At 33.0% G+C, this 13,966-nt stretch overlaps 1 protein-coding gene across 7 annotated transcripts in view; it reads left to right on the top strand.

The window, feature by feature from the left end:
• The window catches only part of LOC102806671 (uncharacterized), a 44,666-nt gene that overhangs the window by 19,113 nt on the left and 11,587 nt on the right, over positions 1-13,966 (top strand). For 6 of the 7 annotated variants that reach the window (XM_085497825.1, XM_085497824.1, XM_085497823.1 and 3 more), the window contains 4 exons: positions 9,837-10,049; positions 11,038-11,209; positions 11,701-11,842; positions 12,041-12,208. In XM_085497825.1, the coding sequence (XP_085353951.1) occupies positions 9,956-10,049; positions 11,038-11,209; positions 11,701-11,842; positions 12,041-12,208 (576 nt within the window). In that variant the 5' untranslated portion in view covers positions 9,837-9,955. Of the gene's footprint in view, positions 1-5,534; positions 5,617-9,836; positions 10,050-11,037; positions 11,210-11,700; positions 11,843-12,040; positions 12,209-13,966 lie in introns of those variants that run through there. The other variant, XM_085497826.1, reaches the window with a different exon arrangement.

Raw genomic sequence — 13,966 nt, 5'->3', positions numbered from 1 at the left:
TGAAATAAAATGTTGTCATTCATCCTGACTTGTGAATTTCAAGAAAAATACATCTCTCATGAAATTAAAACTGTTGACATTAATTATGTATTGAACAATAAGAACCAGTTACACTTCAGTTTCAAACGTAAATTTGTACCCTAGACTAGAGAAGTTTTGCAGCCACTACCGTATTTGCTTTTCTATTAAAAGCACATATTTCATAAAAATACACTTAAAGATTGGCAGTCATCGTACCGCGTCCTGTTCGATATGGGACTCATAGCGACGTATACAACGCGTGCAAAATTGTTTATTCACATGAAATTAGAACATGCGCTGCGCGTAGACCTCCGCACTTTATTAAACCTTTTCACCACTAGTTCTCTCTTTTCATCACAAATTCACGAAATAGTCCCGTTTATAGTCTGCACTTTTCTTCAGAAGATCGGGACAAAAATAGCCAAATCTTTTTTAGTTAAAACTGAAAATTGACTCAACTTTTGTCTATTGGCTCCCAAATTAGAGTTCATTTCCAGAAATATTGAAGAATATTAGAAAAAAGTGCAGAAAATTTGGACGAGAAATTCTGGTGATGAAAAGGTTAAACCAATAATTATTCATATCATATACTGTATCATTAAATTCTGACCTATTTTTAAATGATAGCGAGTGTACATCCGTGATGATAGAAAGAAACTAAACCAGATTTATATTATGATTACTTCATCTTAATCTCAGTGCTTAGTGAAAAACGCCTGACACAATCTTGTCAACACATTGGCAACAAGAACGTTACATGTATACCAAAACACCAGTCTGTTGACCAAGATGACCTGTATTGTAGCAACTGTAGCATTAAAGACGAGAGTAATTCATGAAGGATGGGAGTGACCTGTATTGTTTAGCCATATGGAATCAACTGCACATGAAACATGTAAACAAAACATTAATGACCAGATATGTATTGGAGATTTCTTTTGATAAGAGCGAATACAGTAGACACAAAAAACCTTGCTATGTTACACACCCTGTCATATATCTTTAAATTGGAACCTTCCAAGCCCAGGGATTGCACCAAAGAATCATGGGACACTATTGTTTATCCTGTTTACAATGTTAATCTATCTTTTGTTATCCATTGTTATTTTAATCCAGAAAATAAATTTGTTGCGAGATTAGGCTTAACTGGAAGGTGCCCCTTTAACTGTATCGATAATAACAAGTCTTATTATTGTTTACATCATTTCGGTCTGTGTTTACTGTGCAACCCTTTTGAACGTGTAATTGCAGAGACGCTGATCTTTATTTGTTCCGTTCTGCAATGAACCATATTAGGATACAGTTCACTGGTTCTAGTCTAGAGATATTAAGTAGTTTCAGTAGATGCTACTGTGTTTTTTTACTGTGCAACAACCATACTTCAAAGCTCTATTCAGTTTCTCCAATATCTGTAAATACATCTTGCCCAGTATCGCAGTAATTGCTATTGGTAGGGTCTCTAGGTAGGTGTAGGTGAGAGAATTAGTTATTATAGCGTACTCCTACCTTGAGTTTTGTGACACAAATCAATGACATTCTAAGTATGATGTGATACACTGGGACAATGTGACATAATTCTGTGCGTGTTTCACTTGTATTGGGCATTTGAAAACATTGATTATAAAAGAAATGGGAGAGCTATATACGTTTTGTGATTGTGCTATAATTGTATCCACTGTCATGGTAGCTTGGTGATAAATACTGTAAAACCATTTATTTTCACTGACATTTAATTTGTAAGTACAATTGGCATTTTACATGTGCTTTATTTTGGAGATGTTCTTGTAGATCAAATAAGTTGTTTTTTAGCTCCGCTGTCGACTTTGTCGAGCGGAGCTTATCATATGAGTGATTGTCTGTCGTCGTCGTCGTCGTCCGTGTCAATGTTTTACTTTTTCGACTTCTTCTTGAAAACTACAAGCCTGAATGCTTTGATACTTGGTGTATATGTACCTTGGGTAGACCTCTCTCAGATTTGTTCATTTCATGATGATATCTTCAATTCTCTAATTTTGGTGAATATTTTTGTCATTTTTGGTAAAAAGTGATATTTTCGACTTCTTGTTGAAAACCGCAAGTCCAATTGCTTTGATATTTACATATATAGGTACTACATGTCGACCTCTCTCAGATTTGTTCATTTTGTAATGATATCTTCAATTCTCTAATTTTGGTGAATATTTTTGTAATTTTTGGTAAAAAGTGATATTTTCGACCTCTTGTTGAAAACTGCAAGTCCAATTGCTTTGATATTACATATATAGGTACTACATGTGGACCTCTCTCAGATTTGTTCATTTTGTGATGATATCTTCAATTCTCTAATTTTGGTGAATATTTTTGTAATTTTTGGTAAAAAGTGATATTTTTGACTTCTTGTTGAAAACCGCAAGTCCAATTGCTTTGATATTACATATATAGGTACTACATGTGGACCTCTCTCAGATTTGTTCATTTTCTAATGATATCTTTAATTCTCTAATTTCGGTGAATATTTTTGTAATTTTTGGTAAAAAGTGATATTTTCGACTTCTTGTTGAAAACCGCAAGTCCAATTGCTTTGATATTATATATAGGTACTACATGTGGACCTCTCTCAGATTTGTTCATTTCATGATGATATCTTTAATTCTCTAATTTTGATAAATATTTTTGTAATTTTTGGTAAAAAGTGATATTTTCGACTTCTTGTTGAAAACCGCAAGTCCAATTGCTTTGATATATTATACATATAGGTACTACATGTGGACCTCTCTCAGATTTGTTCATTTTCTAATGATATCTTCTGTTCTTTAATTGCCATGTGCATTGCTAACAGCGGAGCTATCTCAGCCGACAGGCTTCTTGTTTAAATTGTGCATTTATTTTGACTGAAAATTTTGTTTTCTTTCAATCTTCTTCCTAAACTTTTGGCTCAAAACCTTTAAAAAAAATGTTGTGACTCTTCACCAGATGACCAGAAACTTGCTTTTTTTTTTCTGGTCCTCAGTCTTGTATAAATTTATTTTCAGTGATAATTGTACTATTAGAACTCTTATTTCTCTTAAAGTTGTAAGGGCAAACCTGTAAATGAAAACAACATCATTCATTGAAAAAACGTAAATTTTCTCAGAACAAATTAAATTGGTTATACAAAACATAAACAATAAATTGCAAGGCAAGATGAACTACATTCAAAAGACAATAGCTAATCTAGAATGATTACCATTAATGAGCAAGAAAGTTGACTAATCACTTAAATGATGTTCAAATCTAGGTCAACTATATGTACCATACTAGTATTAGAAACTGCATCCCTAATAGAAGTCGCACCCATTCTTTTTGAATAATTGAGAATTAAAAATTCATCATTTTTCGTATGTAGATGCTCTAATAGAAGCCGCATCCCCTCTGTTGCATTGTACCATTTTAAAAGAAGCCACGGTTTCTAATACAGATTTTACAGTACTACATACCTACCTACTAGTCTACCTACCGGTACTTGCATATGCTATATTTGTTAAAAACTTATAAGATATAAGAAGCATGTCTGGGATGCCTTTTGCTCAGATCACATTTCTGGGTCCACACATACCCCACTGATATTTTGATTGTGTTTATATTCCTCCACCAGAGCACATTGGCAACATCTTGGATAAATCGAATAATTTGAACAATATTGACGTGGAGGGTTACTAAGCCCTCTGTAGTTACCTCTCTTCACAAACACTTGTTTGCTGTATTATAATTCTTTGCGTTAAAATGTCGCACCACGTTCTGTTTGACATGGGTTCTTCTGTCCAGAATCGTTAACCATTTATTAACGTGAGGTCTCAGTGAGCGTAAAATTTTACAAAATTCACTTTGAGAAAATGTTTGATTTTTCTCTTGTATGTGTATGTTTAATTGTTTCATATTTAAATTTTAAAAAAATGAATATAATTATATAATATAAAAGGCTAAAACTTATGAATAAAATTAAGGTTTTCGTGACAAGCTGAACATAACTGTCACACTGACATAAAAAGTTTGCTAGATGGATAGACTGAAAAACAAAATTTGGATTTTTATTATGAATATATGGCTTATGCTGGTAGCGTTGTTTATTCTACATTAGAACAGAGGAGATAATTCTGTAACAGCTGTGAAAATACTACAAGTGATTATTTCATAAACTCAATTGCAGAGGTGATTTAAGGTGATAGTGACGGTAATCCCTGCTTGGTGACGAAATTGTTTTCCCGCCAAAATTTTGATGCAAATTTTTCACATTCTAATGAACTTTTCTATGATTTTTTTTGTTTATTTTGGACCAACCAAATATAATTTTCTATTGTGTGTAGATCCTAGTAAACAAAAAATTAAATAAGGAAAAAAAAAATGTTTCATGACAGGTGATAAAAGGTCAGCAGCATTCAAATGGTTAATGTGGAAAAAGATCATTATTTTCTAGTCATGCTCTTATCGATATCTGGCCTGAATAAATATTTGTTTTAGCATTATCGCTCATGAAAACTAGCCATCATTTTCACCACCTGAATTATGAAGCAGTGTATTAGACAGCTATCTGTCAATTTGACAGGCAATTTAAAAAAAAAAAATTGTTTACGGGCATTTTTTTATTATTATTTCTTCTGTGTTTTCCTTCGACAATTTTGTGAAATATAATGTCCAAAATCATCTTTTTAGCATATATTTGACAGTTACTTTTGAATTTGTGCCTAATACTCTGTTGTGATGCAGCTTTTTTTTTTCTTATTAATTTCCTTGTTAATTTAGTACCATTGGCTACATGTTTTATCAAAATTTTTGAAAGAATATGGCAAATACCGTATTATGCGGGTTTATGAAAGGTGACTTGGGGGGTTCAAAAGGTTAACGACTGGAAGTGATAGTACTACAGTATGAGAAATATGACATCGTTAAGTATACAATGTAACTGTTGAAGCCTCATATCAACTTTTTCTTTTATAATTTTATTTTAAATTTAAATCTATTAAAATATTAAGAATCTTCACGAGGATAATATCAATATTTTAATAGTGGATGACAAGCAGCAATAATGGCGGAAGATATTAATAACAATAAAATTTAACAACAAAGTTTTATCACTCAATTGTTCTTGTTTTAAAAAAAGCAATATTCCAAATAGTATTCAACTGGAAATTTATAAAACTCTGAACTCGTGCATAGTTGAAAAAAAAAAAAAATTAAAAAAATTTAATTGAAAGTCAACTTTTTGTCAGCTTTTACAAAATAAGACTAAATTTTTCAGATATTGGTCTATTTCGCGCAAAATCCAAAAAAAATTATAGAAATAGATAAAATTGGGCACCAGTATTTTGGCTGGCAAAATGTTACTACGGTATTGATAACTTCATGTGATTTGTTCTTCAAAGTCACACATTTGCTGTGTTTTTTCTGGTGTGAGTGCACTTTGCTTGGCTAATTAGGTATCTAATTGTTATTCATAGTTAGCTGTCATGACCCATTAAAAATTAACATATCAATAAAAAGTATTATGCTAATTAGGTCAGCACTGTGCATGTGGCAGAAGCGCACAATGTCACTCTTATAACAGTATTTACATTTCAACTGCAACGTAGTTCGTGTTCAGTGAGTATCATTGCCGTTCTATTTCTTGTACACGATCTCTTCAAATGCTGGATATATTCATCTTGTATATCAAAACATTGGGTGTGTTCCTGTCACTATCACTTTCATATCAATTTTATTTTTGGATTGGAACACATGGCTGCTACCTGCAATATTGTTGTTATGTTTTCATTTTAAAAAACCCAAAAACATTCAGTAATTTATTCATTCACAGCTTTCTAAAAAAAGACAAATTTCCATAATAATTAAAAAATGTATGATCATCAGGGGTGTTTAATTCAGTTGTCAGTGAAAGCTGTTTCTTTATAAATATGTATCAGGTGACATTTTATTTCACTATAGACATTTAATCTGTTATGATAAAATGTAACATTTCCATTCATTAAAATTTGTTTTGTTTAAAAAAACGAACAAGAAAACGATTTCATGTTTCACAAAATTGAACGTCAGCACAAAAGTATTAAATCTGAATTGTGAAATTGATGGGAAAAAAATGGTTAGGTCGTGAAAATTTACCGAGGAAATTGGCGGGAAAGTTGTGACTGTATAAAAAGAGCTATATAATAGAGCATAGAATTGTAAATACTGTGTAGTATAATCCATCTCATTATGCATGCTTTTTAGAAGAAAAGCACATGTTTAGTTGGTCTGTCAGTACACAGCTATACCAGACACAGATGTCGACTGTCTGTAATGGTTCCACAGAAGGTATATTAGTCTATAATTAGCCAACCTTTTGTTTTTGTTTAGTAAACTAGAGATTCTGTTTTTGATGTTTAAAATAATGGTGATGATATAAAAAAAAATCAATTGTCTATAATTTGTTATATGATGACTGTTGCTTATGACAGTAAGTTGTTGAAGGTAGTACAGTACTGTAAAATATTTAATTTTAGCTGGAATTAATTTTTGGGTGTTTTGTAAGGAATTTATTTTCACTGATTTTTGATGAGTTGAATGTAAAATATAGGGAAAACAGTATATTCGCTGGATTTTATTTTCACTGAATCTTCCCCTTAGCGAAAATAACAAAAATATATTCCAAGTGAAATTACAGTAATTATTGAGTTTGTCCTTGTTTTTTTGAACCCTATCAGCACAATCTTGCCTAAAATTGAGAGCAGCCTTGTAACCGTGTTGGTGTGTAGGGACTGAACAAGATTGATATGTATATTATACCTGTTACATTAACTTGTTTACAGAGACGTTTCCAGCTATATTTTGCATGTTTGGAAAGAAAGTCAACCACTGGAAAATAACATTTACCGCGCATTCTTTCAATCAAATGAAATCAAAGCAAGTGTAACAGAAAATTGGTTATGACACTGTGTTTAAGCTTTTCTTATAATTATTCTTTTAATTAATGTTCAAACTACCTGATTTGTCATAAATGTTATTTCATGCATTTTGTATTCCAAGACACCTAAGCGAAACATGTTTCTCATGAAAAATTCACATTTTCAAGAAATAAGTGTACCCAGTGTAAAATGATTAAAAGCGATATTTCTAATAATTATAAGACTTCAAAAAATGAATTTGTGTTTACACAAGCTCTAATGTGAATAGTTACCATGGAGATAAAAGTTCATCAGTAAAGTACATGTTTGCCTAGAACTACCATGATGTACTTTGTATGCAAATTACTACAATGTATGTTATTGGTTTATTGCATAAATACACAAATTATGAATTATATTTTATTTTCAGTATTTTAAATTTTTTCAACACCAGGTCATTGTGTACTTGTTATTACACTTTAATACATGCATTTTCTCTAATTTTTCCATCAAAATTTTATTACAACATTTTGAATATTTATTATATGTATTTTTTGTAATTTTTTAGATAAGTTTTGGGCCAAATAAACATAATTCCGTATTGCCTACACATCTTGATTGAAATTTAAAAAAAATAAGTTATTTCTAACTTTAATAGTGAAAGTTGTTGGCAGTCAAAATGTTAGACAAATGTGGAATTTTGAAAAGTTTTACAAATTGTATAAATAAGCAAACAAGCAAATAAAAATGTATAATAATAGGGTACCGCAAAGTATGCATTCAGGCAGTACGGGTTGACATCTGCTTGCTTGCATACTTTGTGATATTCTCTTGCTTATTTCATAATGTCATTTGCATAAATATCAGTCACACATTGTCAGTTTTATTACCTTGATGGATTGGTTTATTTACTGGCTGCCAGTGAAATGATTAACTCTTCCATGCCTGTCTGGAATGCCAGCAAATACTTTACTTTATGTTTGTCATCAGACACAGCTAGGAAATATCCTTGTTCACTTCAAAATGGAATGAAACACCCTTGTCAATGCCAAGTCCACTTCAGTATTTGATGACTGGACAAAGAAACTTTGTCATACACAAATGTGCTATGAGGCTACATTACATTACCCTCAAAGAACCCAGGTTATATAAAAATGCTTCCATATTTTCTGGGCTATATACAAGTCAATAAAACTGCCATAAATGCATTCATTAGTATGGCACCTTTATTTTGCCTAGGTGTGTAAACTGTCATTTCTTTTTCTGGAATTGAAGTTTAGAAAATTGAGTTCAATATTATACATGTATATTGGCCTGATTGTTGAAATGTATAACAAAGCATTCAGATTCCATTGCTGGGAATGTTCATGATTTGATGATTAATTGTGGTCAAGTTTTCAGGACTGCAGCAAAATGTCCTATGCTACAAAATTTTGAAGTTTTAAAGCAAAATTCACAAAAATTTGTCTTTTGTAAAATTCAAGCGATGTTAATGACGTAATAATATGAGGTTATTACGAAGATACTGGAAAGTATGCACAAAGACAGTATAGTGGAAGTATCGGTCGACGCACAGTGGAGGTCGATGTGACCGCATACTGTCTGAGTGCATACTTCTCAGTATCCTTGTTATAACCATATTATTATACATCTTTCTTCCCAGAAATACATCGTGGGAATGCCGAAATCCAAAATGTTGAGAACAGATTTAGTGAACTTCTTTGTGCGGGGTCCGGTCAAATTCTAGGGACAGCCATGTTTGTTTTTATTATTAGAGAACGCTTACGTGCCTAATCAATCCATATTTGGAATTCGCATTTCCTAATATGATAGGATGAAAATACCCAGTGCAATACCGCAAAATTACGGCACGCTCAAACTTATGGTGTTATGATGACAGATGTGTGAAGACAAAATACTGTACATAGTAATAATTATTGTGTTAATCCTTTGACAGTTTAAAGTGATATATACACATGTATTGTCTTCTACCATTATATCACCAGGAGCCCACTTTCTATGTATTATAACATATTTTGAGTCCACAAATATTACATAGTGGTATGACTCAAGTCTTCAAATATGGTTCCTACAACAAGTTTTCATTTTTACTGGTATTGATGCCACACCCAAACTTGAGTGCTGCATTTTAGCATGTACCTATTTTTATACCGGGGGGGGGGGGGGGGTATAGTAAAATCAGTGTGAGTCTTACCTGGAAACCTGTCTAAACTGAACCCTATATAAACTGAACCCTGTGTAAACTTGAAACCTGTCTAAACTGAACCCTATATAGACTGAACCCTGTGTAAACTTGAAACCTGTCTAAACTGACCCCTATGTAAACTTGGAACCCTGTGTAAACTGAACCCTGTCTAAACTGAACCCTGTGTAAACTTGAAACCTGTCTAAACTAAACCCTATGTAAACTTGGAACCCTATGTAAATTGAACCCTGTGTAAACTGGAAATTTGTGTAAACTGAACTCTGTGTAAACTAGAAACCTGTCGAAAATGAACCTTGTGTAAACTGGAAACCTGTCTAAACTTAACCCTGTGTAAACTGGAAACCTGTCTAAACTGGACTCTGTGTCAAGTGGAAATTTTTTAAACTGACCAGTTTGTAAACCAGAACCATCAGAATCTAAAACCAATATTGAACACTTTTTCTAGGGTTATCTTTATTGATTTAACGTAATCTTCATATAAATAGTCCTTTTTTCCTATAGAGGGGTGGGAGGGGGTACAATTTTTCGTACAGTTTGTTTGACAAAGTTTGTCCAGACTTAGTACGCAGTGTTGTTATCACATGGTCCATTAAGATGGCCAACTAGCAGCCATTTACATTGTTCGGTATTTTTAATTGAACACATAAATGCATCATTTTTCACAGTAAATATTGTAAGATGAGGGAGCATTGACATTGACAATGTTTATATTTCAGATTCTGATACAGATGAGCCAATAACACATCCTGGCAAAAGAAAAAAGACAATTACAAATTCAGGTCAAGATAATCAAAAAAGTTTGCCTTGTCGTCAAGGGGATGCGTTAGGATCCAATATGGCTGCAGTCGTTGCCACACAGAGGTACAGTAGTATAGAAGTTGATAATCCCGCTCCAAAAACTAGTGACGAAGAAGATGTTGAACATACAGGTGAGAAATGAGTGAGCGTACTTGCTCTTTTAGTATCGCGTGTGTGCGTAAATTGCAGATATGTGTGTAAGGCAAACAGTTAAGCCGAAGGAATGTGATACGTCCCCCAAAAAAGCTGTCAACAAACAAGTTGCCCCTCTGATTGGTCTGACTGTTAGATGTTAGTGTTGGGTAGCCAATCAGGCACGATGTTAGTGTTGGGTAGCCAATCAGGCACGATGTTAGTGTTGGGTAGCCAATCAGGCACGATGTTAGTGTTGGGTAGCTAATCAGGCACGATGTTAGTGTTGGGTAGCCAATCAGGCACGATGTTAGTGTTGGGTAGCCAATCAGGCACGGTGTTAGTGTTGGGTAGCCAATCAGGCACGGTGTTAGTGTTGGGTAGCCAATCAGGCACGGTGTTAGTGTTGGGTAGCCAATCAGGCACGGTGTTGTAGGTTAGTCTCGTATTAACTCTAAGTCAGTAATCCAGCATTTTAATTGGTTGTGTCGTTTCGTTAGAGATGCACTCTTGATAAAGCAAGTACTGGACGTGTGCATATATTTTGTTGTTGTGTCAACCTCTCTAGTCCAAAAAAAGGGAAATACTTTATTAAGTATGTAAGAACATTATCAATCAATATTATTGAAATATTATACATGGCTTTTTTAACAAAAAAATTGCCACATCAAAATGTGTAAATCCAAACATAAAATTCAACTTGTGTGATTGATAGTGTTTTCCACGTGTATGCGTTTTATATCAATTGTGTTACTCTGAAAAACCCATTATTAGATTAGTTCTGAATGTAATACTTGAACAGATGTTATTAGTTATTCTTTCACAACACTGGGAAATAAATTAATGTAATTTGTTCTCTTGTAATGTACATGTACCTTTAGTGTTATTCAATAATCTCCCTTGAGGCCTAAATTTTGTTTCTCTACCACTATATATATGTTACACATAATGACACAACCATTATGTGAAAACATCCTTTCTACACAGATGTTGTGCAAACGAAAAGAAGATTCAAAACTCCAAAATTGAAATCTATTCGTAAAATATTCAAATGGAGAGCTCGGAAAGCCAAGTCACTAGGTGATGCCGAACTAGAAGTGGGTGTCGCGGGCAATTTATCCAAGTCTAGTGGTGAGTTGTCGCAACAGGAAGAAGACAGGTAAGAGTAGAGTTAGTGATTATGTCAATATTTTCATTTGCTTAATACTACGGTGTGTGAGTTTAAACTTTGCTATTTCTAGAATTGCACACTGAGATCATGTCTAGAGTGTATTAGGGTCTTATGATTTTATGTGAAATATTTGATGGTATACCATGAATATGTATGAATTTGGGGGTATACACAATACAATGATTTTCGGCATGTCTGAATGTTGGCAATCAGCAATCATTTCATGATGAATCCAAGATGCAGTCATGCATATTCAGACCATCAAATATATCATTTAATACAGCAAAAACAAAGACCTGCAAGTGCAGCTTTAAAGGCATTCTAATATGAGTCCAGAATTATTATAATATCAATTATAAAAGAGTTGTTATATTCCTTGTTATATCTGATTACAGATTTTAAGGGGGGGAATGTATTTCAGCAGAAAATGTTTACTAATTCTAAATATAGAATTTTTTTTTTTTTTTTTTTGACAAAAGGTTAAAACCAGGATCGCCGTCAACCACTGGATTAAGTCTGTCACATGACAGTGTGTTCAACCCTGATCAACAAAAAATTCCCAGTCCAGCTTTCAAACCCGAGACGACAGTGTCCGTAGAAAACATTCCAGCAGGTTTTACTGTAAGTCTAAATTCAGTGACTTGATGTCTTTGAAAATCTTAAATAAAATGTTTACTACTACACAATGTTGCAATTTACCTGACTCACAAGATATGCAAAAAGTTAAAAAAGTGTTTTCTGATAACGAATATTCTGAAACTTTCCGTAATGATGTTTGTAAAGTCTTAGTTGATGTAAATTCTTTCGTGCTTTCATCAGAGTGAGCTTAGCGCAAAGCTTAGGTTGAGGGCAGGCTCTAGTTCCGAAGATGATGGCCTTGGACCAACTGCTGACGTTACCTTGACAACCAATGATGTACTGAGTGAAAAAAATGAACCCAGGGTTGACAGTAAGAGAGACAGTGGAATTTTAAGCATGGATGATGAGGTAAGAAATTATAAACCAACATATATATTTTAATTTTCATTTCCATACTCAGTATTTTCTGACATTAGATTCATGGTCAAGTAATGTACATATTTCATTTGTTGTGGATCTATTCATTTGAATTAGGTTAAGCCAAGATACACTAACAATTATTCCATCTTTTGTGTTTTGAGGTATTACAAGCACATCTCCAATAGAAATGCACATAAAACAAAAATCTCATTAGTTGAGTACTGAATCACTGAAATATTACTTACATGTATTTTGACCATTGGAAACACTTTCGTAATTTACGTAAGCATATGCGCTAATAATTCATAGAGCAAATACAGTATTTAGATCTCAGATCAAGCTGTTCAATGTCAGCTTTATTTGCATATATTTCTGATGCTGGAATGGCTTGTACTAGACTGTATTTAATGTTCATCTTTTGTATGAAAAAAGTCAAGGCTACTCTAAGTGAGAATACTTTCCTGTATAATGCAGTTTGTTTGTATTAGACCTACTTTATGTTTCATATTCTTTTGTATTCCACATACTCTTTCCTGCAATCTCCATTCTGTGTATTTGTGTTGCCATGGATACTCTTTACTTGCATTTTGTCTCTATTAATTGATGTGAACGTCGATGGTTAGTGATGAGTAATTTTGATGTAGATAAAGTGCTGTAAATTCTTCCAGTTTCTTTTTATGAAAGATTGCTTTGAAGTTTTGATGTAAAGTGAGAATATATGATCAAGAAATAAATCTTTTAAACTCCAATATGGCTACTGTAAATGTATTATTCACTGGGTTTTAATTTCGCTAAATCCGCTAAATTAATCTACATGAACATATAAAATAACACTAAAACTCATTGTTTCCTTGAAAAATTCGTGAAATTAAAACACGGTGAATATGCTCAAAACATCCAAAATTGTGAAATTAAATGTTTTTACAGTATTTTAACAATTTTAATTCAAAGTTGAAGTTAGTGAAACCTTTTCAGCTAAAGTGCCATCATTTTGATTGTTATTAGTCTATAATTGTACAATTATAAAAACAGTAACAAAAAACATGCCTGCAAACAATCTGATTAACATTAGATTTAAAAATGTTTTAAATTTTGTTACTTACTCGCTCACATATATCTGACCACTGTCCCTCAACACCGGGACGGTGATCTGACCAACTCCACTTGGAGTTTGTGTTTGTGTGATTGCTTCAGAGTAAATTACTTAATCAATCAGAGAACGTTTTACTTCTAGAATGTATTAGCATCATATTGTGTACATAGAGTGTGATACTTTTTTGAAACCAGCATTCTGATTGGAAGTTCTGAACTATGTGCGACTTCCACAATAAACCAGACTAACAAAGAAGCAGTAAAAGTGAAGTAAACAAAGAAAAAAGACTATTTATACTCGAAGCAACTGATCTTATTTTAATCAGATTGGCTTGCAATAAAATTACATTGTCTGTATAAGCAGTCAGAGATCTCAAACCATTGTATCATTGAGGTACATTTTTAGTGACTCAGTTGGAGTTCACTTGTACCGGTATTATGGACTCCATTATCAATTTCTGTAGTTATCCTGGGTATAAACAACATAAAGTCATTTGTTGTTGGGTAATTTCCCATCACAGTTACTCATGATTTAAACATCTTGTGTCAGTAACGTTATGTGTGAATTGTGCGCCCTCACCTGGTATCATTTCACAACTTATGAATTACTGTAATTAATGCCCATGTTTTTCATCTGATCTGTGTTTTCTTGAA

The sequence above is a fragment of the Saccoglossus kowalevskii genome, chromosome 4 (assembly GCF_978046115.1).
Source record: "Saccoglossus kowalevskii chromosome 4, keSacKowa6.1, whole genome shotgun sequence".
In the NCBI taxonomy this organism is placed as follows: domain Eukaryota; kingdom Metazoa; phylum Hemichordata; class Enteropneusta; family Harrimaniidae; genus Saccoglossus; species Saccoglossus kowalevskii.
This window is presented reverse-complemented; position numbering and strand designations above follow the sequence as displayed.